At 35.7% G+C, this 21,461-nt stretch overlaps 3 protein-coding genes and 1 pseudogene across 3 annotated transcripts; 3 read left to right on the top strand and 1 right to left on the bottom strand.

Moving 5' to 3' along the window:
* The first annotated feature begins 2,824 nt into the window (after window positions 1-2,824).
* LOC113743660 (cytochrome P450 CYP72A219-like) lies at window positions 2,825-5,535 on the top strand. Its single transcript, XM_027271709.2, has 5 exons — window positions 2,825-3,207; window positions 3,456-3,673; window positions 3,913-4,157; window positions 4,454-4,823; window positions 4,946-5,535. Exons 1-5 carry the CDS (start codon window positions 2,925-2,927, stop codon window positions 5,369-5,371), a joined length of 1,542 nt encoding a protein of 513 aa, XP_027127510.1. The 5' UTR covers window positions 2,825-2,924; the 3' UTR covers window positions 5,372-5,535.
* Window positions 5,536-6,762: 1,227 nt separating this feature from the next.
* LOC113687610 (cytochrome P450 CYP72A219-like) lies at window positions 6,763-9,269 on the bottom strand (annotated as a pseudogene).
* Window positions 9,270-12,244: 2,975 nt separating this feature from the next.
* Window positions 12,245-15,845, top strand: LOC113743365 (cytochrome P450 CYP72A219-like). Its single transcript, XM_027271352.2, has 5 exons — window positions 12,245-12,631; window positions 13,651-13,868; window positions 14,133-14,383; window positions 14,657-15,041; window positions 15,198-15,845. Exons 1-5 carry the CDS (start codon window positions 12,343-12,345, stop codon window positions 15,621-15,623), a joined length of 1,569 nt encoding a protein of 522 aa, XP_027127153.2. The 5' UTR covers window positions 12,245-12,342; the 3' UTR covers window positions 15,624-15,845.
* Window positions 15,846-16,681: 836 nt separating this feature from the next.
* LOC113688525 (cytochrome P450 CYP72A219-like) lies at window positions 16,682-19,342 on the top strand. The gene is made up of 5 exons (XM_027206365.2): window positions 16,682-17,010; window positions 17,245-17,462; window positions 17,707-17,951; window positions 18,257-18,629; window positions 18,753-19,342. The coding sequence occupies exons 1-5, from the start codon at window positions 16,728-16,730 to the stop codon at window positions 19,176-19,178; spliced, it is 1,545 nt and encodes a 514-aa protein (XP_027062166.1). The 5' UTR covers window positions 16,682-16,727; the 3' UTR covers window positions 19,179-19,342.
* Window positions 19,343-21,461: the final 2,119 nt, after the last annotated feature.

The following is a 21,461-nucleotide window of genomic DNA, read 5'->3' as shown; positions in this document are numbered from 1 at the left end:
AATTAAAGTTAATATTTCATATTTTAACATGTCATATATTTAAATAAATAAAAATTATTTTGAACATAACATGTTAAAATAATTTTGTTCGAAAAAATTTTGGCCCCACCAAGAAAAAAGTCTTGGCTCCGTCACTTCTGGAGAGGTTTGCTGAAGGAGTATCACATGCAACCAAGGGCCGACTTGCGTTCTGGCCATTTGGCTGGGGACCTCGCATTTGCATTGGACAAAGTTTTGCCATGTTGGAAGCAAAACTGGCGATGTCTATGACTCTGCAACGCTTTTCCTTTGAACTTTCACCATCTTATGCTCATTCTTCCCGAGTAGCAGTAACACTTCAACCCCAGTATGGAGCTCACTTGATTCTGCAGAAAATATAGTGTTCATACCTATATGTGACTTGTTAGTCCTTAGGGCAACTTATGTATCAACGACATAAAGCACCTTGTATGCTTAATTTTGCTTGGAAATTAATTTCAGCCTCATGCAATATTAATGTATCTCTTTTCTTTGAACATAACAGTATAGAATCACGTCTAAATAACTTTTATAGACATGATGATATACTTTTAGTCCTTGTAGGAATATATCATTGACGAAATAATTCACCATCTATGCCTGATTGGAGGTCAACTTTAGTCTATATATCAAATGATTTCACTTGGTACTAAGAATTATCTTCCATTTCTAATGGTGAATATTAACGTTAGATTGGTATAACATTATATTTCTCGCATATGGAAGAGTGATATTACATCTAATCACATACTGTTTATAGAGACCTGTCATTTGCTTGGATAATCAAGAAAATCAATAGAGTCCTTATGAACTACTGCTGCAGTTAATATTAGTGTTCTGCAATTATACTTTGGGATAATTTCAGAAGCCTCCCTTGAGGTTTCTGACAATTTCACTGATCTCGCTTGAGGTTTGTAAAATTATACTAATCTCCCTTGAGATTTATAAAATTACACTAAATGATTCTAATCAAATCGAATACTCTAGTGTTCAAATTTATTTGATTATTTTAACAAGTTTTAAATTTTATTTAAACTTGGTTTGTTTATTTGTCGAATCGAATTTGAACGAGGTTTTTTTTTATTGAATTTGAATGTTATCGAACATAAAATGCTATTCAAGTTACGTTTAACTAGTTGGCTTGATTTAGCAAGTTGGTGAACCAAGCCGAACTGGGATCTAACCATAGAGCTGGACTTCCTCTTACTTGCTTTAACTTACTTTAAAATTGTATAGCGTAGAGAGCTAATAATGTAGTTGGAATTTCTGCATTAATCTTTTACAAGATTTCTGTTCCTATCAATAAAATCACCAGTTCTGCTCAAAAAAAAGAAAAAAAAAAGTGGAACAGAGTTGTTCAAGCTGCGAAGCTTTTGTCGTGATTGTTTTTTTTTGTTGATCCGTCTCTTCCTTTTATACTGATCTTTCCGATGACTCCTTTTCAGTTTTCAGGCTGAAGGTCAATCCATCCTTTTATGATAAAGATGGTGTTCTTATCTCTTAATTCTGAAAAGGTTTAGTTGAACACACTTAATATCTTCACAAGCTAATTACTAGCCATTTTGAATAATCGGCTTCCTCTATCTGAATTGGAGTATGGATTATCAGATATTATTAAGGCTTATTTGAAGCCATTAAATGATTTTAGTAGCCCAACACTTGTATTGTTGGCTTGGCTGACTCTCACATGTAGGACTTGAGCTGGGAGGGGAACCCTGTGGATTTGGGATTCTATAGGTGACCTTGATTTACGCACACATCCACACACACGCATGCTATTTTTCCAGTCTTAGGAGGAATTATTATCCCGTTTAGATTGCTATTTTTTGCAATTTTTATAAAACAATGTATGATAACGATTTGATATACATGAAATAAAAAAATTAAAAATATACTTCTAAAAAGCGTAAAAGTTTTTTCTTAGAAAACTACAATCTAAATAAGACCTTATTTAGAAAGGAATTTTTCAACAAAAAAAGGTTACGTTTTTCGTGAACATATTTTTCAATCACATTTTTACCTTACATATATCAAATCGTTACAGTACATTTTTCTACAAAAACTCGAGAAAATTGCAATCCTTGTCTTTCATTTTATGTTACTTCTATTTACCAATAAAGGGTTAGATTTGCAGGATTGGTCACATTATCACTATTGGGTCAGTCAGCCTTGTCGTGCTGAAGCAACTACTGATTTTTCGACTTAATTTTCTTCCTCTTTTTCTGGGACATACTTTGTCCACAATTAGGACTGTCAACGGTTTGAATCTAGATCCGGATTCGGACCGGATCCATCAAATTATTTCGGCTACGAGTAGGGATTTAATTCCATTATCCGGATTCGGTCCGGATTCATTTTGCCAAACAAAAAAAAAAACGGATCGGATATGAAATATAGTATTCCGACCCGTATTCGACCCGGATTCGGATATAAATGGATTAATAATTTAAAAAATATATATATTTATCAATATAATTTGATTAGGGTAATATATTTGAGTAAGGTCAATTTGATTTCTTTTCTTATTTGATTTTTTTTTGTATTAGTTAAAAAATAGTTTACAAATATAATTTTTTCTCATTTTTGTTAGAAATTGTAAGGTTTAATAGATTTTTTTCGGGTAGACCCGACTCGAATCCGAGACCTATCGAATTCGGATCTGAAATATAGAATAAAAGACACGTCGGATAAAGCGTATGCCAGGTCCGAATCAGGAATAATAATAAATTCTGACTTGAACCCAGCCCGTTGACAGGCTATGACCAACACCACGACAAAATGCAACAGCTGGCAATTGAATTCAACCAACAGTGACTAAAATAATCTTCTCCCAACACCCGTGATAGATCTGGAGACAAGGAGGTTGACAAATAAACCCAGAAAAGAAAGAAAACCAAAAACTCAAAATGGAAGAAGCCCACAGCTTCATGATTGCACTTGTTTCTTCTTGTTGTGTTGTTCTCTCAGTATTGGCATGGAGAGTGTTGAACTGGGCATGGTTTCAGCCCAAAAAGCTCCAGAAGCATCTCAAACAACAAGGTTTTAAGGGGAACCCTTACAAACTGATCTATGGAGACTTAAAACAGATATCATCCTTGTTCCAAGAAGCCAACTCAAAGCCTATCAGTCTCTCTGACGGCATTGTACCAAGAATTGCACCTCATTTCCTAGAAGCTGTTAATAAATATGGTAAGTTGTTATCCAATCTACTGCTAATTCATTTCGTTGATTTCCCATAAGTGATTTTAAGTAAGTAAAAAGTATAAATTTCTGGGCTCAGTTGCTTAACATAGCTAAGTTTATTTCTAAAGATTGACACTTTAGCTAGCTTGGATTTCACATTGGAGGTGTGTAGTTGTTGCAATACAATTATTACTGATCGCTAATTCGACTTTTAGGTTTTTTTTTTTTAAAGTCAGTGTATTATTGATTTGTAGGTAAGAATACCTATTTGTGGTCTGGGCCAAGACCAATGATACTGATCATGGATCCTGAACTCATAAGGAAAGTTACCCAAAAGATGGATATTTTTCAAAAGGTTAAATTCCATCCACAAGCCAGCTTGCTGGTCGCAGGGATACTGGGCTATGAGGGGGAGAAATGGGTAAAGCAAAGGAAACTCCTCAATCAAGCTTTCCACATGGAGAAGTTGAAGGTTTCTCTTCTAATTTTCTCACATTTGTTTACTGAAAATACAAAATAATTGTAAAGGAAAAAAAACCTATGCCTACGTAGCCTTGTTTGGAATGCGATTTTTCTCCAAAAATTTTTTATGTTTTTGGTGAATGCATTTCCTGATCACCTTTTGCCTCATATGCATCAAATCGTTACAATACATTTTTTTACAAAAACTCTAGAAAAATAGGAATCCAAATGGGTTATTATTGGATGCAGCTTATGGTACCAGCATTCTACAAAAGTGCAAGTGAGATGTTGAGCAAATGGGAGGAGATGATTTCAGTGAAAGGGTCATTTGAGGTTGATGTTTGGCCCACTATTCAGACTATGACTAGCGATGCAATTTCACGAACAGCATTTGGCAGCAGATATGAGGAAGGAAGAAAGATATTCGAGTTACAGAGAGAACAAGCTGGACATCTGGTCTTGGCTACAAGGTCCATATACATTCCTGGGTCGAGGTAAAGTCATTTTACAACCAAAAACGCATAAAAAGTAAAATTAGTCATTTATGGGTACAATTCAAGTTCACTTGCCCAATATGATAAAACTGCTATAACTAAAATCTACCATTTTGCTATGCATGGATTTTGTAGTGTATGAGTGATTAAAAAAATGATTGGAAACCGTGTTAAAATAATATGTTGGGAGAAAGAAACTTTTCCAAAAGAGCAAATCAAACAAAGACAGAGTTTTTTTTTTTCTTTTTTCCTTCTTTTCTTTTTGGCACTTTGCTAACATAATTACGCTTTCACAGGTTCTTGCCAACTAAAAGGAACAGAAGAATGAAACAAATTGCAAAAGAAGTTGAAGGTTCAATCAGGGAAATTATCAATGCAAGACTAAAGGCACTGAGAGCAGGAGAAGCCATTGATACTGACATGTTAGGTTTATTACTTGCCACTTCTCAAGAAACTGGCGGGGAATCTGGCATGACTACAGGAGAAATCATTGAAGAGTGCAAGCTGTTCTATGTTGCTGGGCAGGAGACCACTGCTGTGCTGCTTGTTTGGACAATGATCTTACTGAGCATGCATCCTGACTGGCAAGAACGTGCAAGAGAAGAGGTTTTGCAACATTTCGGGACTAACATGCCAAACTTTGATGGACTAAATCAGCTAAAGATTGTAAGTCAATTATGTACCAAATTTCATGATAAATCATACAATGAAAAAAACGTTCTAATTCACTTATGCTTAGTTCTAATTTGCCTATAAATTGTCTAATTAGCCTCTTTGATCTGTCACAGGTTACAATGATCTTACATGAGGTTTTAAGGCTATACCCACCAATTTCTAATATAGGTCGAACAGTTGCAGAAGAAACTAAAATAGGAAATCTAACTATCCCTGCTGGACAGCGACTGGCACTACCAGTGATATTATTGCATCATGACCCTGAAATATGGGGCGAGGATGTCAAGGAATTTAAGCCAGAGAGGTTTGCTGATGGAGTCTCAAGTGCAACAAAGGGCCAAATTGTATACTTCCCATTTGGCTGGGGACCTCGTATCTGCATTGGCGCAAACTTTGCTATCTTGGAAGGAAAATTGGCACTAGCTATGATTCTGCAGCGCTTCTCGTTTGAACTTTCGCCATCTTATTCTCATGCCCCTCACCAAGGCATAGCACTTCAACCCCAGTTCGGGGCTCCCTTGATGTTGCACAAGCTGTAGTGTATTTTACTGGTGAGGGTTCCTCCTGATTAATTAGAACTTGGAGGACATGATTCACAATTTCATTCAGATTTGGCATCAGACCATTTTATGTGTGGAACTTAGAAACTCAGTGGAGGTTGAATGTATGACAATAATATCCTAATTTTCTATGCTTCAAGAAATCATAGCCTTGGTATTTCTTTATCGTTTAGTTTATGCACCACAATATATAAACCCCTTTAGAATGAATTCAGGCTTAGTTTGGGAGTTGGAAATTTGGCCAAAAAAGAAAGAAAAGGGAGAGATAAATGCTAGGGGACATACGGTAATGAGTGAAACCATAAGGGGTTACTAGTAATTTATCCTTGATTTACAGCATAATACTTATTAGGGTTATGCGTATAAACTGATATCTAAAGGGTTAAAATTAGTATATGGAGCCTTTGGAAGTAGCATTGTAGGCGTAGGCATCATTCTACCCAATAAAAGGGAGAAACTGTGGCTAATGAAGGCAAAAATAGTCTTTTCAAATGTGTTGATAAGAGACACAGTGGAACTAGCAACGGTTGGGGTATGACTGAATTGGTACAGAGCTTAGACTTTGACGTATATGGAATTTGAAAGTACTGAGACAGTTGTACCAGTGCCAGGGATCATTAGCAGGAAGAAGGATTTATCAGCATTGGTCCATCTGGTGCAACACGTTAACCCTGTCATGGTTGATCACAGAGTTTGAGGCTTTGAGTATGAGAAACAGAAATCAGCCTGCAAACATACCATCTAGAGCAGGTTTTATATCTCAATATTAATAAATCTTTGTTGACTGATATTTTTCCTGCTGTATCTCATGACACATTGGCACAATTGGTCAACAATATACCTTCTTCAGTACAAGTTGCACGTCCTTTGTTTAATGGAGAATAGGGTTCATCTTGTAAAAATGTGATGTAGGGACTAATAACAACCTTCAACATCAAGGAAAATCGTGAGTCATGAGAAATGGACCTTTTCTTTTTTAAGACCAGGAAGTATTAGATGGTTTGCTACTTGGAAGCAAGTGGTCTTTCACATACAAAATAGTTCTTTTAAAAACTAATACAGAAAAGTATTCGCATCGACGAAGTTTACATTGTCATTTGTCAATGACTGGATAATAGATTCTGGAGAATGGTGATGCAGAATTACCTAACCACAAGTAACAGGTAAAGGTATCACTGTTCAGAGTACTCCCACAATGTCTCGCTCATGTACAGTTATTGAAACACGGATACACAGACAAATATAGAGATCAATGAAGGATCACCACTGGAATCATATTCTTGATCCTTACATCCATTGAAGAAGAAGAAGAAGAAATGATGGATCACTTTTTGTTACAGTTGGCATAAGGATTGACAACGAAGTATGGATTGGGAAAAAAAGATAGAGCAATTGCATATGGTTACTCATAAAAATCAATATAGTATGGGTTGACAAGTTCTTCATGCTATAATTTGCGTAGAATCAAGTGAGCACCATGCTGAGGTTGAATTGTAACTATGGTGTAAGGAGCATGAGTATAGGATGGAGAAAGTTCAAAGGAGAAGCGCTGGAGAATCATTGCCATAGCCAATTTTGCTTCAATCATAGCAAAGGTTTGTCCAATACATATTCGAGGTCCCCAACCGAAGGGGAAGAATGAAGCTTGGCCTTTTGTCGCATTTGATACTCCTTCACGAAATCTGTCTGGATTGAACTTTTCTGAATCGTCACCCCATATTTCGACATCATAATGCAGTAAGAGTACTGGCAACATGAGCCGCACCCCAGATGGGAAAGTATATTTTCCTACTTTAGTTTCCTCCTGAACTGTTCGATCAATTACAGGCAGTGGAGTGTATAGTCTTAAAACTTCGTTCAAGATCATTGTCACCTGCAATAAAGATTATAAGGGAAACCATATGTCATCATAAACTATGCAGAAAGGAAGATTACTGAAATTTACTATGTAGTGATGGTCTAAAGCATAACAGAGCTGTGTTACTGTAAAAGACTGAAAAATGTATACAGAACAGAATAAGCTGAATGTTAATGTTCTTTTCTGCAATCAAGAGTTTCATTTGAAGACACGCACTCTTCTAAGTTCTAACAGGTAGGTAACTTCAAACAGATCATGCCAATGGTAACATATGGAAGGAACTCACAACTTTGAGGAGATTGAGGCCATTGAAATTTGGCTCATCTCTCCCAAAAACTTGCAAAACCTCTTCCCTAGCCTGGGATTGCCATTCCTGATGCCTGCTCAGTAAAACCGATGTCCATACAAGCAATGATGAGGTTGTCTCCTGCCTGGCAAAATAGAATAGTTTGCACTCTTCAATGACATCATTGATGCTCAAACCAAAACTTTATCCCCCTTTTGTTCAATCTCTTTAAGATTAGACTCCAGTAGTATGCTCAGTAAGTCGTTATCACTTGATTCCCCAGCTTTCATTGCTTCTAATCTTTCATCAATAACTTCTCTTACTGCAGCTCCAACTTTTTTATGAAGTTCCTTGATCCTTCTGTTCCTCTTAGTTGGCAAAAACCAATAGATAAGAAGCGAAACTGACTGAATCAACTTAGAAATCAGGAATGTCAAAATTTTCAATCTGGAATGATACTCAAACTCCCGCAAGTAGTGTGCTTTTCATGTCCATACAACGTGAAGATGCATTGAGAAATCTAGCTTTACCTTGATCCTGGAAAATAGAATGATTTTACAGCAGTCATAACCTGCTCTGCCTGTTCTTTTTGAAGCTTAAAGATCTTTCTTCCTTCCTCATAATTACCACCAAATGCTGTACGAGAAATTGCATCGCTGGTTAAAGTCTGCCGGTGTGGCCAAACATCCAATTCACAGGTTCCTTCTGGTGAAACACTTTCCTCCCATTTGCTCAACATTTCGGTGGCACATAAATGAAAAGCTGGTAGCATCAGCTATTCATAGGAATGAATGATAAGCCTAGTTAGTGCTATATTTCGAAAAGAAATAATTTCTCAGGTTAATAGTTGTTGGTTTACAATGTCAGCATTGGATGTCTACTTTACAGATGAAATTTGATTTACATTCTTCTTGCGGATAAAATTGCATCAGGAAATAAGGGAAGTATATTGTAAATTGTAGGAGATCATTCAATATTTAAGCATAAGATCAGTTATTCAAAATATAAGATCATCTCCAATGAATTAACACAGATGACTTTGCAGTTGATAAAGAGACGTTAAGTAAAACCTTGAGCTTCTCTAGATGGAAAGCAGGATTGATTATCTTTCGATGTTTTGCCCATTTCTTGCCCTCAGATGCTACTAGACCTTGGATCAGATATTTGCCAAGCGGGTGAAAGTGAGGCATCTGGAAGAGATTATATTTCACCATGATCTCCCATATAGATTCAGAATCTAGGATGATGACTGCAGGATATGGGCCAAGCCATATGAAGGAATTGCCACCTGCAATCGACATGCTAAGCAAATTAAACCAACGAAGTCGACACAGAAAATATATCCACCGGCAGAATTTCTAAAAACAGGAAACCAACGACATAGTGTCGTGAAAAAAATGCTATCGTTTATGATCTTACATCACAAATTCACAATATCAAGAAGTCTCTGCACTAAGAATTCAATAGATTATACCATATTTCTTGATGGTTTTGGTGACCATCGGTATAACTCGGGGAACAAGATCATCAGAAAGATTGATTGGCTGGGAATAAGCTTCTTCAATCATCGAAACCATTTCTTTAAAATCTCCATAGACTGGTGTGTATGAATTCCCGGAAAGACCCTCTGCTCTAAGGCACTTCTCTAGCTTTTTGGGCCTCAACCATAAAGAGTTCAGGGCCCTCCATGCACAAACTATAAGGGCAATTAAACATGGTGAAATTGCTAGCATAAGGAAAGCCTTACGAACCTTAAAAAAAAATTTTAACGTATTAATTTTATCTTTAAATGCCCGCTGGAAAAAATTTTATTGACATTTGATATCTAAAATTATCTTACTTTTTCCTAAACTCCTAAACAACAATCTTTAAAAAAAAAAAATTAGTAGGGAAGGGATGAGATTTACGAAGCAGAAAAGGTAATTAGAACTCAAGATCTCTAAATCTTGAAAATTAAAAATTTTAATCATTAGACTAAGGTCTTTTCGACTTCCAAACAACATTAAAATTTCTTTCATTTTTTTTTATCTTCTCTTCTGTTTTCTTTTTAATAACTCAAGATTTAGGGAAGTTTGATAATTCAGAACTCAGAGCGTAAGTTGAACTAGTTCATGACTAGGGAATTCAAAATGGTTCATACTGCCAATTTAAAAACATTTGATATTTTGTAAAACATCTTAATTACCCTTTGCCCTAGTCACACAATGTCGATCGGAGCAAGAGCTTAGATAGTCATCAAGAAAACTATTCTTGATGGTTTTTCAGTTTTATCTCATTTTTAATAACTTGTAACTATAAAACAAAATTTTATAAGTTTCATATATGATGTTGAAATCGGTATATAAATTATGATATAGACCTTACATTTTTTTTTTTTTTTGATCAAATCAACCGTGCGAATCTATTAGTGTGGTGCCGAAGAAATGGGACCCGTCACTAACCAGACATCCAACGTGGCATGACACATGGCATGGGAACCACCGAAGAATTAGTACCACACATGTTCTTGTTACGTCAAATCAGCAATTCGGTATCACTTTTTCATCCGATGATAAGTATTTAGTTGCCACTAACCATTTGGTCCAGTGGTCATCACCTTAATGGTGATGCTGGAGGTCAGGAGTTCAACCCTTACCTTCCACAAAAATTTGCCACAATATGTGGTTGGTCTTAGATGACCATTCCCCTTGCCCCTTCCCCTAGATTAGACTAGAGTAGGTTATAAGACATCTATCGTTGCGACAAAAAAAAAAAACATAAGTATTTAGTTAATTTAAGTTAAAATTAAATTTTAATAATAAATTAAATTAACTAAACACTTGACATAATTTTAAAAATGGCATTGAATTATCATTGAAAAAGTGACATCGAGGATCTCAATTACTTGTTACATAGCTTGATGACATCAAAACTTACATTAAATTGTGTTTTGTTAGTGCCAAGTCTTGCACATTTTTGGTGCAAGTCTCAGCGTGTACTAACCCAATAAAGAGATACACCAAATATTGCAAAATTTATACGAACCAAAGACTATACTAATACGGATGTAATAGAGACTTGTGTTATAGAAGATCCTTTATCAAAATTTTTTTTGGTCACCCTTGCCATGCTAAACAAATACTTTCCGAGTTTTCTTCGTTCTTTAACGTGATAAATGAACTCTTCTTGGTTCTTGGTTTTTTTTTCCTCTTATCTCTCGCCCCAAAAAAAATGGTCCAGCTTGTGATTGCAGTAAACAATTATAATAACTTGATGATTTCCGGACGGCCACAGCCATTACAAATACGCATGGAGAAGAATGAGGTTGGTAAATAATAGACTTACACTCCCAAAACTAAAAAAGATATGGAAACCTGAGGCAAATTCTTTGAAAAGAAATCATGGTCTATGCCCGTTGATGATTAAATGAACTCCAGGCCAATTGCTACCATCTCAGAGGCTTTGGTTAGTGCTGGCTCCTTTAATCCTTTCCCAAATTTTTAATCCTTATTCGTATCATGATGACAAGAGATAGGGCTTGACTCTTTCCAGTTTTCCATCCTTCTGAGTTAAGCAATTTTTCAGCCTTGAGATCTTATAGTAGTAGTACTATATGGACGTTCTTCGTCTCTCATGTTAAGTTACTTACTGCTAAATACCAATTAAGGGTCATATTTGCTTGACTTGTCACCTTCACTGAGCTCATCCACTTATTCATATGATATTAGGAATACTAGAACTCGATTGGCTGGTCTGCCTTGTCACGCAGAAGCAGCCAATTTTTTCAACTTTTGTTCCATTCAAAATGAAAACAACCCACAGCTTCATGATTGTACTTGCTGGCCATTGACAAGAGAGGCAATGGTGGAAATTTCAATATTTTATGCAGTTTCCAAGGCTTTTGCTGAAGAGCTTTCTAATGTCATTAGGGTGGCATCAGTTGCTCCTTTCGGAACATGTTTCAGCTCTAAAAGTATTGGCGGCACACGTGGCGAACCAGTCCCATTGACCTTACGTCGCAAGCAAAAGCGAGTGTGTTTGGATAGAGTATTATTTAAAATATTATTTAAAATAATTATTGTAATATTTTTTATAATATGATGTATATTAGATAAAAAAATTATTAAGAATATAAAAAATAAATTAAAAAATGTGTTTATAATAAAAATAAAATATTATTTAAAATAATTTGGCGGAATTCAGTGAAAAATGTGTTTTGAAGAATTTTTAGGCTTTGCGGGATTCCTTTTTAGAAATTAAAAAATTAGGATCGCCGCACCTCAAACTGCGCGGCAATCCTGTTCTACAATAAAGGCTTTGCCGCTCATTTGAGGTGCGGCGAAGCCTATTCATAAAAAAAAAAAAGAAAAAAAAACCCTCCTTTTACTTCCTCTATCTAAAAAAAAATGAAATTTAAAAATAATTTTTTGATGAATCCTATTTTACCATTTATGGCGATTTCTTAAATTAGAATCCAACACCACTTTTGTGATATTTTCTCATTTTAACGAAATTCGCCAGCTTTATCTGCACCGGATAATTGCTCTAAAATCCAAAATTTTGAAATAGGCTCCACCTGATGTATCACAGCCATATCGGAACATCATCTAGGTCAAATTTGCTGAGCACAGATGTCCAACTTTTCTCCCTTCTCTTTTGACAATTATCATCTCTCTTTTTTTTTTTTTCTAAATCATTTCCTTTGTCTCGAAGTGGAGTAAATGAGATCATCGCCCCCACTCCAATGTAGATATACACACAACTTACAAAGGTAGAAATCTTACAAGAAAACCAACAAAAGAAAAAGCAAGAAAACAAAAACACAACATGGAAACCGCCAATCTATCAACCTATACTGTGTATTCTTCTTGTCTTCTTCTTCTGGTAGTAGTAGCAGTATCATGGAAAGCTTTGAACTGGGTATGGTTTAGGCCGAAGAAGCTGGAGAAACTTCTGAAAGAACAAGGTTTCAGGGGAAACCCTTACAAGCTGCTCCATGGAGATATCAAAGAGATGTCAACCCTGCATAAAGAAGCCCAATCCAAGAATCTTAATCTCTCCGACGACATCGTACCAAGAGTTATTCCTCAATATCTTGGAGCCGTTAAGAAATATGGTATGTTCTTATCGCCTCTGCTTCATCACCTCAATATACATCCCTCTACCTCCTATGATTTCTTTTCCCCCTTTTTTTTTTTAAGAAAAATAAAAAGCAGATTCTGTTCATCCACACCTTGTACGAGATTTATGACTCAATATCGATTAGAAAAAAAAAAAAGAATATTTGTGACCATTTCTTTTCTCTTTTTCCTTGTGACGTTATAAAAAAATTGAATGAGATATAATTTACAATAAAATAATAATGTAGTACTAATAGGAGGGAATATGATTTTCCTTTTTCTTCATTTTTAATAAGTGGGCCCAACACAAGTTATCAAGACAATTAAAGGCACTTAATACTGAGAGTGGGCATTTATGGATGGATTGTAGCAGCTGCTGCACGCAACATTATGAGAGCTGGGGTCTTTTATTTATTACTTAAACGGGCTGAACATTGTTGACTAGTTTCTAGAGACTATTTGGGCAGCTTCAATCAATTGCTTTAGACCAATTTTGGGCAGTTTGGTCAGGGACAGTGTAGAAAGTCAAGAAAACTATTTGTCCACTATTCATAAACAGTTTAAAAAGTTCAGTTCTCGAAAAGGGGCAAACTTTTTTGATGTACTATATTTTAGAGCTCATAGTTGTCATAAATGGCATTAATCCATTTTTTTTAGCATTAATACGCTTGATATTGCGTCCTACTCGCTACTACGATAAGGACACCCTCAATGCACTTTATATACACTTTATATTTCTTTTATCTTTGTTAGACTCTTTTTTAGTTTAATTTAAATTTAATGGAATCAGGTCTTAACATATTCAGAAGGTTTGATAATAAAAAATTGAACATCCGACTCTCAAAATTAAGTGTTAAATTATTCACTTATCACTAAATGTGTATTTAAATGTATCAGATTTAATATTTAATAGTTCAATAACTTAATGAATTCAGGTCTCAATTTTCAATACTTTCTAGTCTTGAGCCAAAAGAGGTGGTTTATTTTTTATAATACATGATATTGTGGTTTCCAGGAAAGAAAACATATTTATGGCTTGGGCCGAAGCCTGCCATGGTGATCATGGACCCTGAGCAAGTAAAGGAAATTACACAAAAGGTATATGTTTTCCAGAAGCCACATGGAAATCCACTTAGAAGAATGCTGACTCCAGGAATAGTGAGGTATGAAGGGGATAAATGGACCCAACACAGGAAACTCCTCAACCCAGCTTTCCATATTGAGAAATTGAAGGTTCTCTCTAATTTAATCATTTATGGATTTATCTAATGGGTCATTAGTGTCCCTAATTTACTCCAAAATACTATGTAAATGCATGGTCTCACGTACGTTTTTTCCTTTATACATGTCTAATTCTAATTTTCAAAAAAAAAAAAAAAAACTGAAATCTCTTTTTTGATAAGTATCAATTAGACACCTGTTAGACAAATCCATCCATTTGTCCTTCAGTGGAGTGTTTTCTCTCATTGATCATGTTTATCTGTTCTGGATAAATAGCTTATGCTCCCAGGCTTTCATAAAAGTGCAAGTGAGGTGGTGAACAAATGGGAGAAAGTTGTTTCACCAAAGGGGTCGGCTGAAGTGGATGTTTGGCCAAATCTTCAAGCTCTAACCAGCGATGCAATTTCTCGAACAGCATTTGGCAGCAACTATGAAGAAGGAAGAAGGATCTTTGAGCTCCAGAGAGAGCAAGCTGAGCATATGGTCGAGGCTGGAGGGTCGGTGTACATCTACATCCCAGGACTTAGGTAAATTGATCATGAATTCTTGGGTGCTAGCTCAATGAAATTGTGATAATTAACATTGATCATGCATTTTTTTTTTCTCTTTGGAAGTACTTATCATACTATTCGTACAATTTGTCATCATCTAGGATCAAGATTGATAAATTAAAGATTACCTTTAAGTGGCAGTTTTAATGTTGGAGATGCGCCCAAATGCTTCTGAAAATGGGGCCAAAAGAATAGTGGCAAACCTAGTTCTTCTTTTTCCCCATTGCTAAATTACGCGTATTTACTTAGGTGCTTGCCAACCAAGAGGCACAGAAGAATGAAACAAATTACCAAAGAAGTTAATGATTCAATTCGGGAAATGATCGACACAAGAAAAAAAGCAATGAGAGCAGGAGAAGCCCGTACGGACGACTTGTTAGGATTAATGCTTCAATCCAATTCTCAAGAAATTGAGAAGCATGGAAACAAGGACTATGGTATGACTACCGAAGAAATCATTGACGAGTGCAAGCTGTTCTATTTGGCTGGCCAGGAGACTACTTCTGCACTACTTGTCTGGACAATGATCTACCTCTCCAGGTACCCCGATTGGCAGGCACGTGCTAGGGAAGAGGTTTTGCAACATTTTGGAGCAAACGATCCAGAATTTGATGGGCTAAATCAGCTCAAAATTGTGAGTCAATTCTTTTTTTAATAAATAACAATGGTCGTTTCATTGATTTAAAAAATTTGCACTAATAACAGCAGATGCGTACTAAAGAAATTCGTCCAAAATTTTCATCGACTTGGAGATCTAATTACTCTCACAATTTTTGTTCTCTTCTCATAGGTCAACACGATCTTACATGAGGTTTTAAGGTTATGTCCACCGATTACTGCAACAGCTCGAAGAATTGTCGAAGAAACTAAATTAGGAAATTTAACTATCCCGGTTGGGGTGCTACTCGTGCTGCCAATAATGTTAATGCATCATGACCCTGATATATGGGGCGAGGATGTGAAGGAATTTAAGCCGGAGAGGTTTGCTGAAGGGGTATCACATGCAACCAAGGGCCGACTTGCGTTCTGGCCATTTGGCTGGGGACCTCGCATTTGCATTGGACAAAATTTTGCCATGTTGGAAGCAAAACTGGCGATGTCTATGATTCTGCAACGCTTCTCCTTTGAACTTTCACCGTCTTATGCTCATTCTCCCCGGGTAGCAGTAACACTTCGACCCCAGCATGGAGCTCACTTGATTCTGCGGAAAATATAGTGTTCATGCCTATATGTGACTTGTTAGTCCTTGGGGCAACAGTTTATCTATCACCGACATAAAGCCCCTTGTATGCTTAATTTTGCTTGGAAATTAACGTTAGATTGGTATAACATTATATTTCTCGCGTATAGAAGAGTGATATTACATCTAATCACATACTGTTTATAGAGACCTTTCATTTGCTTAGATAAAGAAAATCAATAGAGTCATTATGAACTACTACTGCAGTTAATATTACTGTTGTGCAATTATACTTTCGGATAATTTCAGAAGCCTCTTTGAGGTTTCTGACAATTTCACTGATCTCGCTTGAGGTTTGTAAAATTACATTAACCTCTCTTGAGATTTATAAAATTACACTAAATGATCTAATTAAATCAAATACTCTAGCGTTCAATTTTTTTTGATTATTTTATCAAGTTTCAAATTTTATTCAAACTTGGCTTGTTTATTTGTCAAATTGAATTTGAACGAGTTTTTTTTAGTGAATTTAAATGTTATCGAACATAAAATGCTATTCAAGTTGCGTTTAACTAGTTGGCTTGATTTAGCAAGTTGGTGAACCAAGGGATCTAACCATAGAGCTGGACTTCCTCTTACTTGCTTTAACTTACTTTGGAATTGTAGAGCACAGAAAGCAATTAATGTAGTAGGAATTTCTGCATTAATCTTTTACTTTTTTCGTGAACATATTTTTTACGAATACATTTTTCAAGCACTTTTTTTATTTTACATATATCAAATCGTTACAATGCATTTTTTTACAAAAACTCGGAGAAAATTACAATCATTGTCTTTCTTGTTACGTTACTTCTATTCACCAATTAAGGGTTAGATTTGCTGGACTGGTCACATTATCACTATTGGGTCAGTCAGCCTTGTCGTGCTGAAGCAACTACTGATTTTTCGACTTAATTTTCTTCCTCCTTTTCTAGGACACATACTTTGTCCACAAGTCACAACCACGACTGAATGCAACAGCTGGCAATTGAATTCAACCAACAGTAACTAAAATAATCTTCTCCCAATCACCCTTTATAAATATGGAGACAAGGACGTTGACAAATAAACCCAGAAAAGAAAGAAAACCAAAAACTCAAAATGGAAGCAGCCCACAGCTTCATGATTGCACTTGTTTCTTCTTGTTGTGTTGTTCTCTCAGTATTGGCATGGAGAGCGTTGAACTGGGCATGGTTTCAGCCCAAAAAGCTCCAGAAGCATCTCAAACAACAAGGTTTTAAGGGGAACCCTTACAAACTGATCTATGGAGACTTCAAACAGATATCATCCTTGTTCCAAGAAGCCAACTCAAAGCCTATCAGTCTCTCTGACGACATCGTACCAAGAATTGTACCTCATTTCCTAGAAGCTGTTAATAAATATGGTAAGTTGTTATCCAATCCAATCTACTACTAATTCATTTCGTTGATTCCCATAAGTGATTTTAAGTGAGTAAAAAGTATAAATTTCTGGGCTCAGTTGCTTAACATAGCTAAGTTTATTTCTAAAGATTGACACTTTACCTAGCTCGGATTTCACTATTACTGATTGCTAACTTGACTTTTAGGTTTTTTTCTTTTTTGGTTTTAAAAAAAGTCAGTGTATTATTGATTTGTAGGTAAGAATACCTATTTGTGGTTTGGGCCAAGACCAATGATGCTGATCATGGATCCTGAACTCATAAGGAAAGTTACCCATAAGATAGATATTTTTCAAAAGGTTAGAATCCATCCACAAGCCAGATTGCTGGTCCGAGGGATACTGGTCTATGAGGGGGAGAAATGGGCAAAGCAAAGAAAACTCCTCAATCAAGCTTTCCACACGGAGAAGTTGAAGGTTTCTCTTCTAATTTTCTCACATTTGTTTACTGAAAATACAAAATAATTGTAAAGAAAAAAAAAACCTATGCCTACGTAGCCTTGTTTGGAATGCGATTTTTCTCCAAAATTTTTTTGACCTTTTTCGTGAATGCCTTACCTAATCACCTTTTGCCTTGTATGCATCAAATCGTTGCAATAAATTTTTTTTTTTACAAAAACTCTAGAAAATAGGAATCCAAATGGGTTATTATTGGATGCAGCTTATGGTACCAGCATTCTACAAAAGTTCAAGTGAGATGTTGAGCAAATGGGAGGAGATGATTTCAGTGAAAGGGTCATTTGAGGTTGATGTTTGGCCCAATATTCAGACTATGACTAGCGATGCAATTTCACGAACAGCATTTGGCAGCAGATATGAGGAAGGAAGAAAGATATTCGAGTTACAGAGAGAACAAGCTCGACATCTGGTCGAGGCTTCAAGGTCCATATATATTCCCGGGTCGAGGTAAAGTCATTTTACAACCAAAAAAGAATAAAAAGTAAAATTAGTCATTTATGGGTACAATTCAAGTTCGCTTGCCCAATATGATAAAACTGCTATAACTAAAATCTACCATTTTGCTATGCATGGATTTTGTAGTGTATGAGTGATTTAAAAAAGTGGTTGGAAACCGTGTTAAAATAATATGTTGGGAGAAAGAAACTTTTCCAAAAGAGCAAATCAAACAAAGACAGAGTTTTTTTTTTTTTTTTTCCCATTTTTCCTTCTTTGCTTTTTGGCACTTTGCTAACGTAATTATGCTTTCACAGGTTCTTGCCAACTAAAAGGAACAGAAGAATGAAACAAATTGCAAAAGAAGTTGAAGGTTCAATCAGGGAAATTATCAATGCAAGACTAAAGGCACTGAGAGCGGCAGAAGCCATTGATGCTGACATATTAGGTTTATTACTTGAATCCACTTCTCAAGAAACTGACGGGGAATTTGGCATGACTACAAGAGAAATCATTGAAGAGTGCAAGCTGTTCTATTTTGCTGGGCAGGAGACCACTGCTGTGCTGCTTGTTTGGACAATGATCTTACTGAGCATGCATCCTGACTGGCAAGAACGTGCTAGAGAAGAGGTTTTGCAACATTTCGGGACTAACATGCCAAACTTTGATGGACTAAATCAGCTAAAGATTGTAAGTCAATTATGTACCGAATTTCATGACAAATCATACAATGAAAAAAAACGTTCCAATTCACTGATGCTTTGTTCTAATTTGCCTATAAATTGTCTAATTAGTCTCTTTGATCTGTCACAGGTTACAATGATCTTACATGAGGTTTTAAGGCTATACCCACCATTTCCTAATATAGGTCGAACAGTTGCAGAAGAAACTAAAATAGGAAATCTAACTATCCCTGCTGGACAGCTACTGGCACTACCAGTGATATTATTGCATCATGACCCTGAAATATGGGGCGAGGATGTCAAGGAATTTAAGCCAGAGAGGTTTGCTGATGGAGTCTCAAGTGCAACAAAGGGCCAAATTGTATACTTCCCATTTGGCTGGGGACCTCGCATATGCATTGGCCAAAACTTTGCTATGTTGGAAGCAAAATTGGCAGTAGCTATGATTCTGCAGCGCTTCTCGTTTGAACTTTCGCCATCTTATTCTCATGCCCCTCACCTAAGCGTAGCAATTCAACCCCAGTTCGGGGCTCACTTGATGTTGCACAAGCTGTAGTCTATTTTACTTGTGAGGGTTCCTCCTGATTAATGAGAACTTGGAGGACATGATTCACAATTTCATTCAGATTTTGCATCAGACCATTTTATGTGTGGAACTTAGAAACTCAGTGGAGGTTGTATGTATGGCAATAATATCCTAATTTTCTATGCTTCAAGAAATCATAGCCTTGGTATTTCTTTATCGTTTTTTTATGCACCACAATATATAAACCACTTTAGAATGAATTCAGGCTTAGTTTGGGAGTTGGAAATTTGGCCAAAAAAGAAAGAATAGGGAGAGATATGTAGGACAGAAAGGAAATTGAAGTGGTTGATTTGACGGATAGCGTTGGTGCTAAAGTTTTTTTTTTTTTTTTTTTCAAAGAAGAAGAAATACTCACTTAAAAAAAAAAAAAGAAATTCGGTCCAAAGATAAGGAAAGCATAACGAAAATTAAAAAAAAAATTTAACATATTAATTTTATCTTTAAATGTCCGCTAGAAAAAATTTTATTGACATTGATATCTAAAATTATCTCTTACTTTTTCCTAAACTCCTAAACAAACATTTTTTAAAAAATTTTTTAGTAGGGAAGGGATGAGATTTAAGAAGCGGGAAAGTTTTGGAGATCAAGATCTCTAAATCTTGAAATTTAAAAATTTTAATCATTAGACTAAGATCTTTTTGGCTTCCAAACAACATTAAAATTTCTTTCATTTTTTTCTCTCCTCTTCTTTTTCTTTTTAATAACTCAAGATTTAGGGAAGTTTGAATAATTCAAAACTCGAACGTAAGTTGAACTAGTTCATGAATAGGGAATTCAGAATGGTTCATACTACCAATTTAAAAACATTTGATATTTTGTAAAACTTCTTAATTATCCATTGCCCCAGTCACACAATATCGATCGGACCAAGAGCCCGGATAGTCATCAAAAAAACTGTTCCAGATGATTTTTGTTCAATTCAATAGAATGTAATTTCATTGTTTGGAATGTAATTCACTTTTAAATTTATAATTATAAAATAAAATTTTATGAGTCTTACATATGATATTGAAATCGATATATAAATTATGATTATGAATTTTACATTTTCTTGTCAAATCATGGCCGACTTGTGGATCTATTAGTGTGGGTGCCACACGCCACTCTGACATCAATGAAATGGGACCCACTCACTAACAAGACATCCAACGTGGCATGACACATGGCATGGGAACTCCCGAAGAATTAGTACCACACACGTTAGGCGCAACCCAACGTGTGCAGTTGGTTTTTCAAGTTCTTGTTACTCCAAATAAGCAATTCGGGTCTTTTGACAAAAAAAAAAAAAAAAAAAGCAATTCGGGTCCCCACGGGATAGTCTAATGATATCTGAACTCTTATTGACTTATTTGGTTGAGTCTTATCCTGGACTTAAACTCTCGTAACTCACTTGGGATGCGTTATGTGAAGCCGTGATGTATTCCTTTAATTTGGTGTATCGGCTCGAGTCCAAAATGACTCGAATCAGGGCATGTTCCAGATTATAAAAAAAAATAAAATTCGGTGTCAATTAGCTGGTGGCAATTTGGTGTCACTCTTTCGTCCAATCCTAAGTGTTTAGTTAATTTAAATTAAAATCAGATTTCATAATAAATTAAATTAACTAAACACTTGACATAATTTTAAAAATGACATTGAATTATCATTGAAAAAGTGACATCGAGGATCTCAATTACTTGTTACATAGCTTGATGACATCAAAACTTACATTAAATTGTGTTTTGTTAGTGCCAAGTCTTGCAAATTTTTGGTGCAAGTCTCATCTTACACTAACCCAATAAACAGATACACCAAATATTGCAAAATTTACACGAACCAAAGACTATAATACGGATGTAATAGAGACTTGTGTTATAGAAGATCCTTTATCAAAAATTTTTTTGGTCACCCTTGCCATGCTAAACAAATACTTTCCGAGTTTTCTTCGTTTTTTAACGTGATAAATGACCTCTTCTTCGTTCTTGTTTTTTTTTTCCTCTTATTTCTCGTCCCAAAAAAAATGGACCAGCTTGTGATTGCAGAAAACAATTATAATAACTTGATGATCTCCGGACGGCCACAGCCATTACAAATACGCATGGAGAAGAATGAGGTTGGTAAATAATAGACTTACACTCCCAAAACTAAAAAAGATATGGAAACCTGAGGCAAATTCTTTGAAAAGAAATGACGGTCTATGCCCGTTGATGGGTAAATGAAACTCCAGGTCAATAAATTGCTCCCATCTCAGAGGCTTTGGTTAGTGCTGGCTCC

This window comes from Coffea arabica, chromosome 5e (assembly GCF_036785885.1).
Source record: "Coffea arabica cultivar ET-39 chromosome 5e, Coffea Arabica ET-39 HiFi, whole genome shotgun sequence".
Taxonomy (NCBI): Eukaryota; Viridiplantae; Streptophyta; class Magnoliopsida; order Gentianales; family Rubiaceae; genus Coffea; species Coffea arabica.
This window is presented reverse-complemented; position numbering and strand designations above follow the sequence as displayed.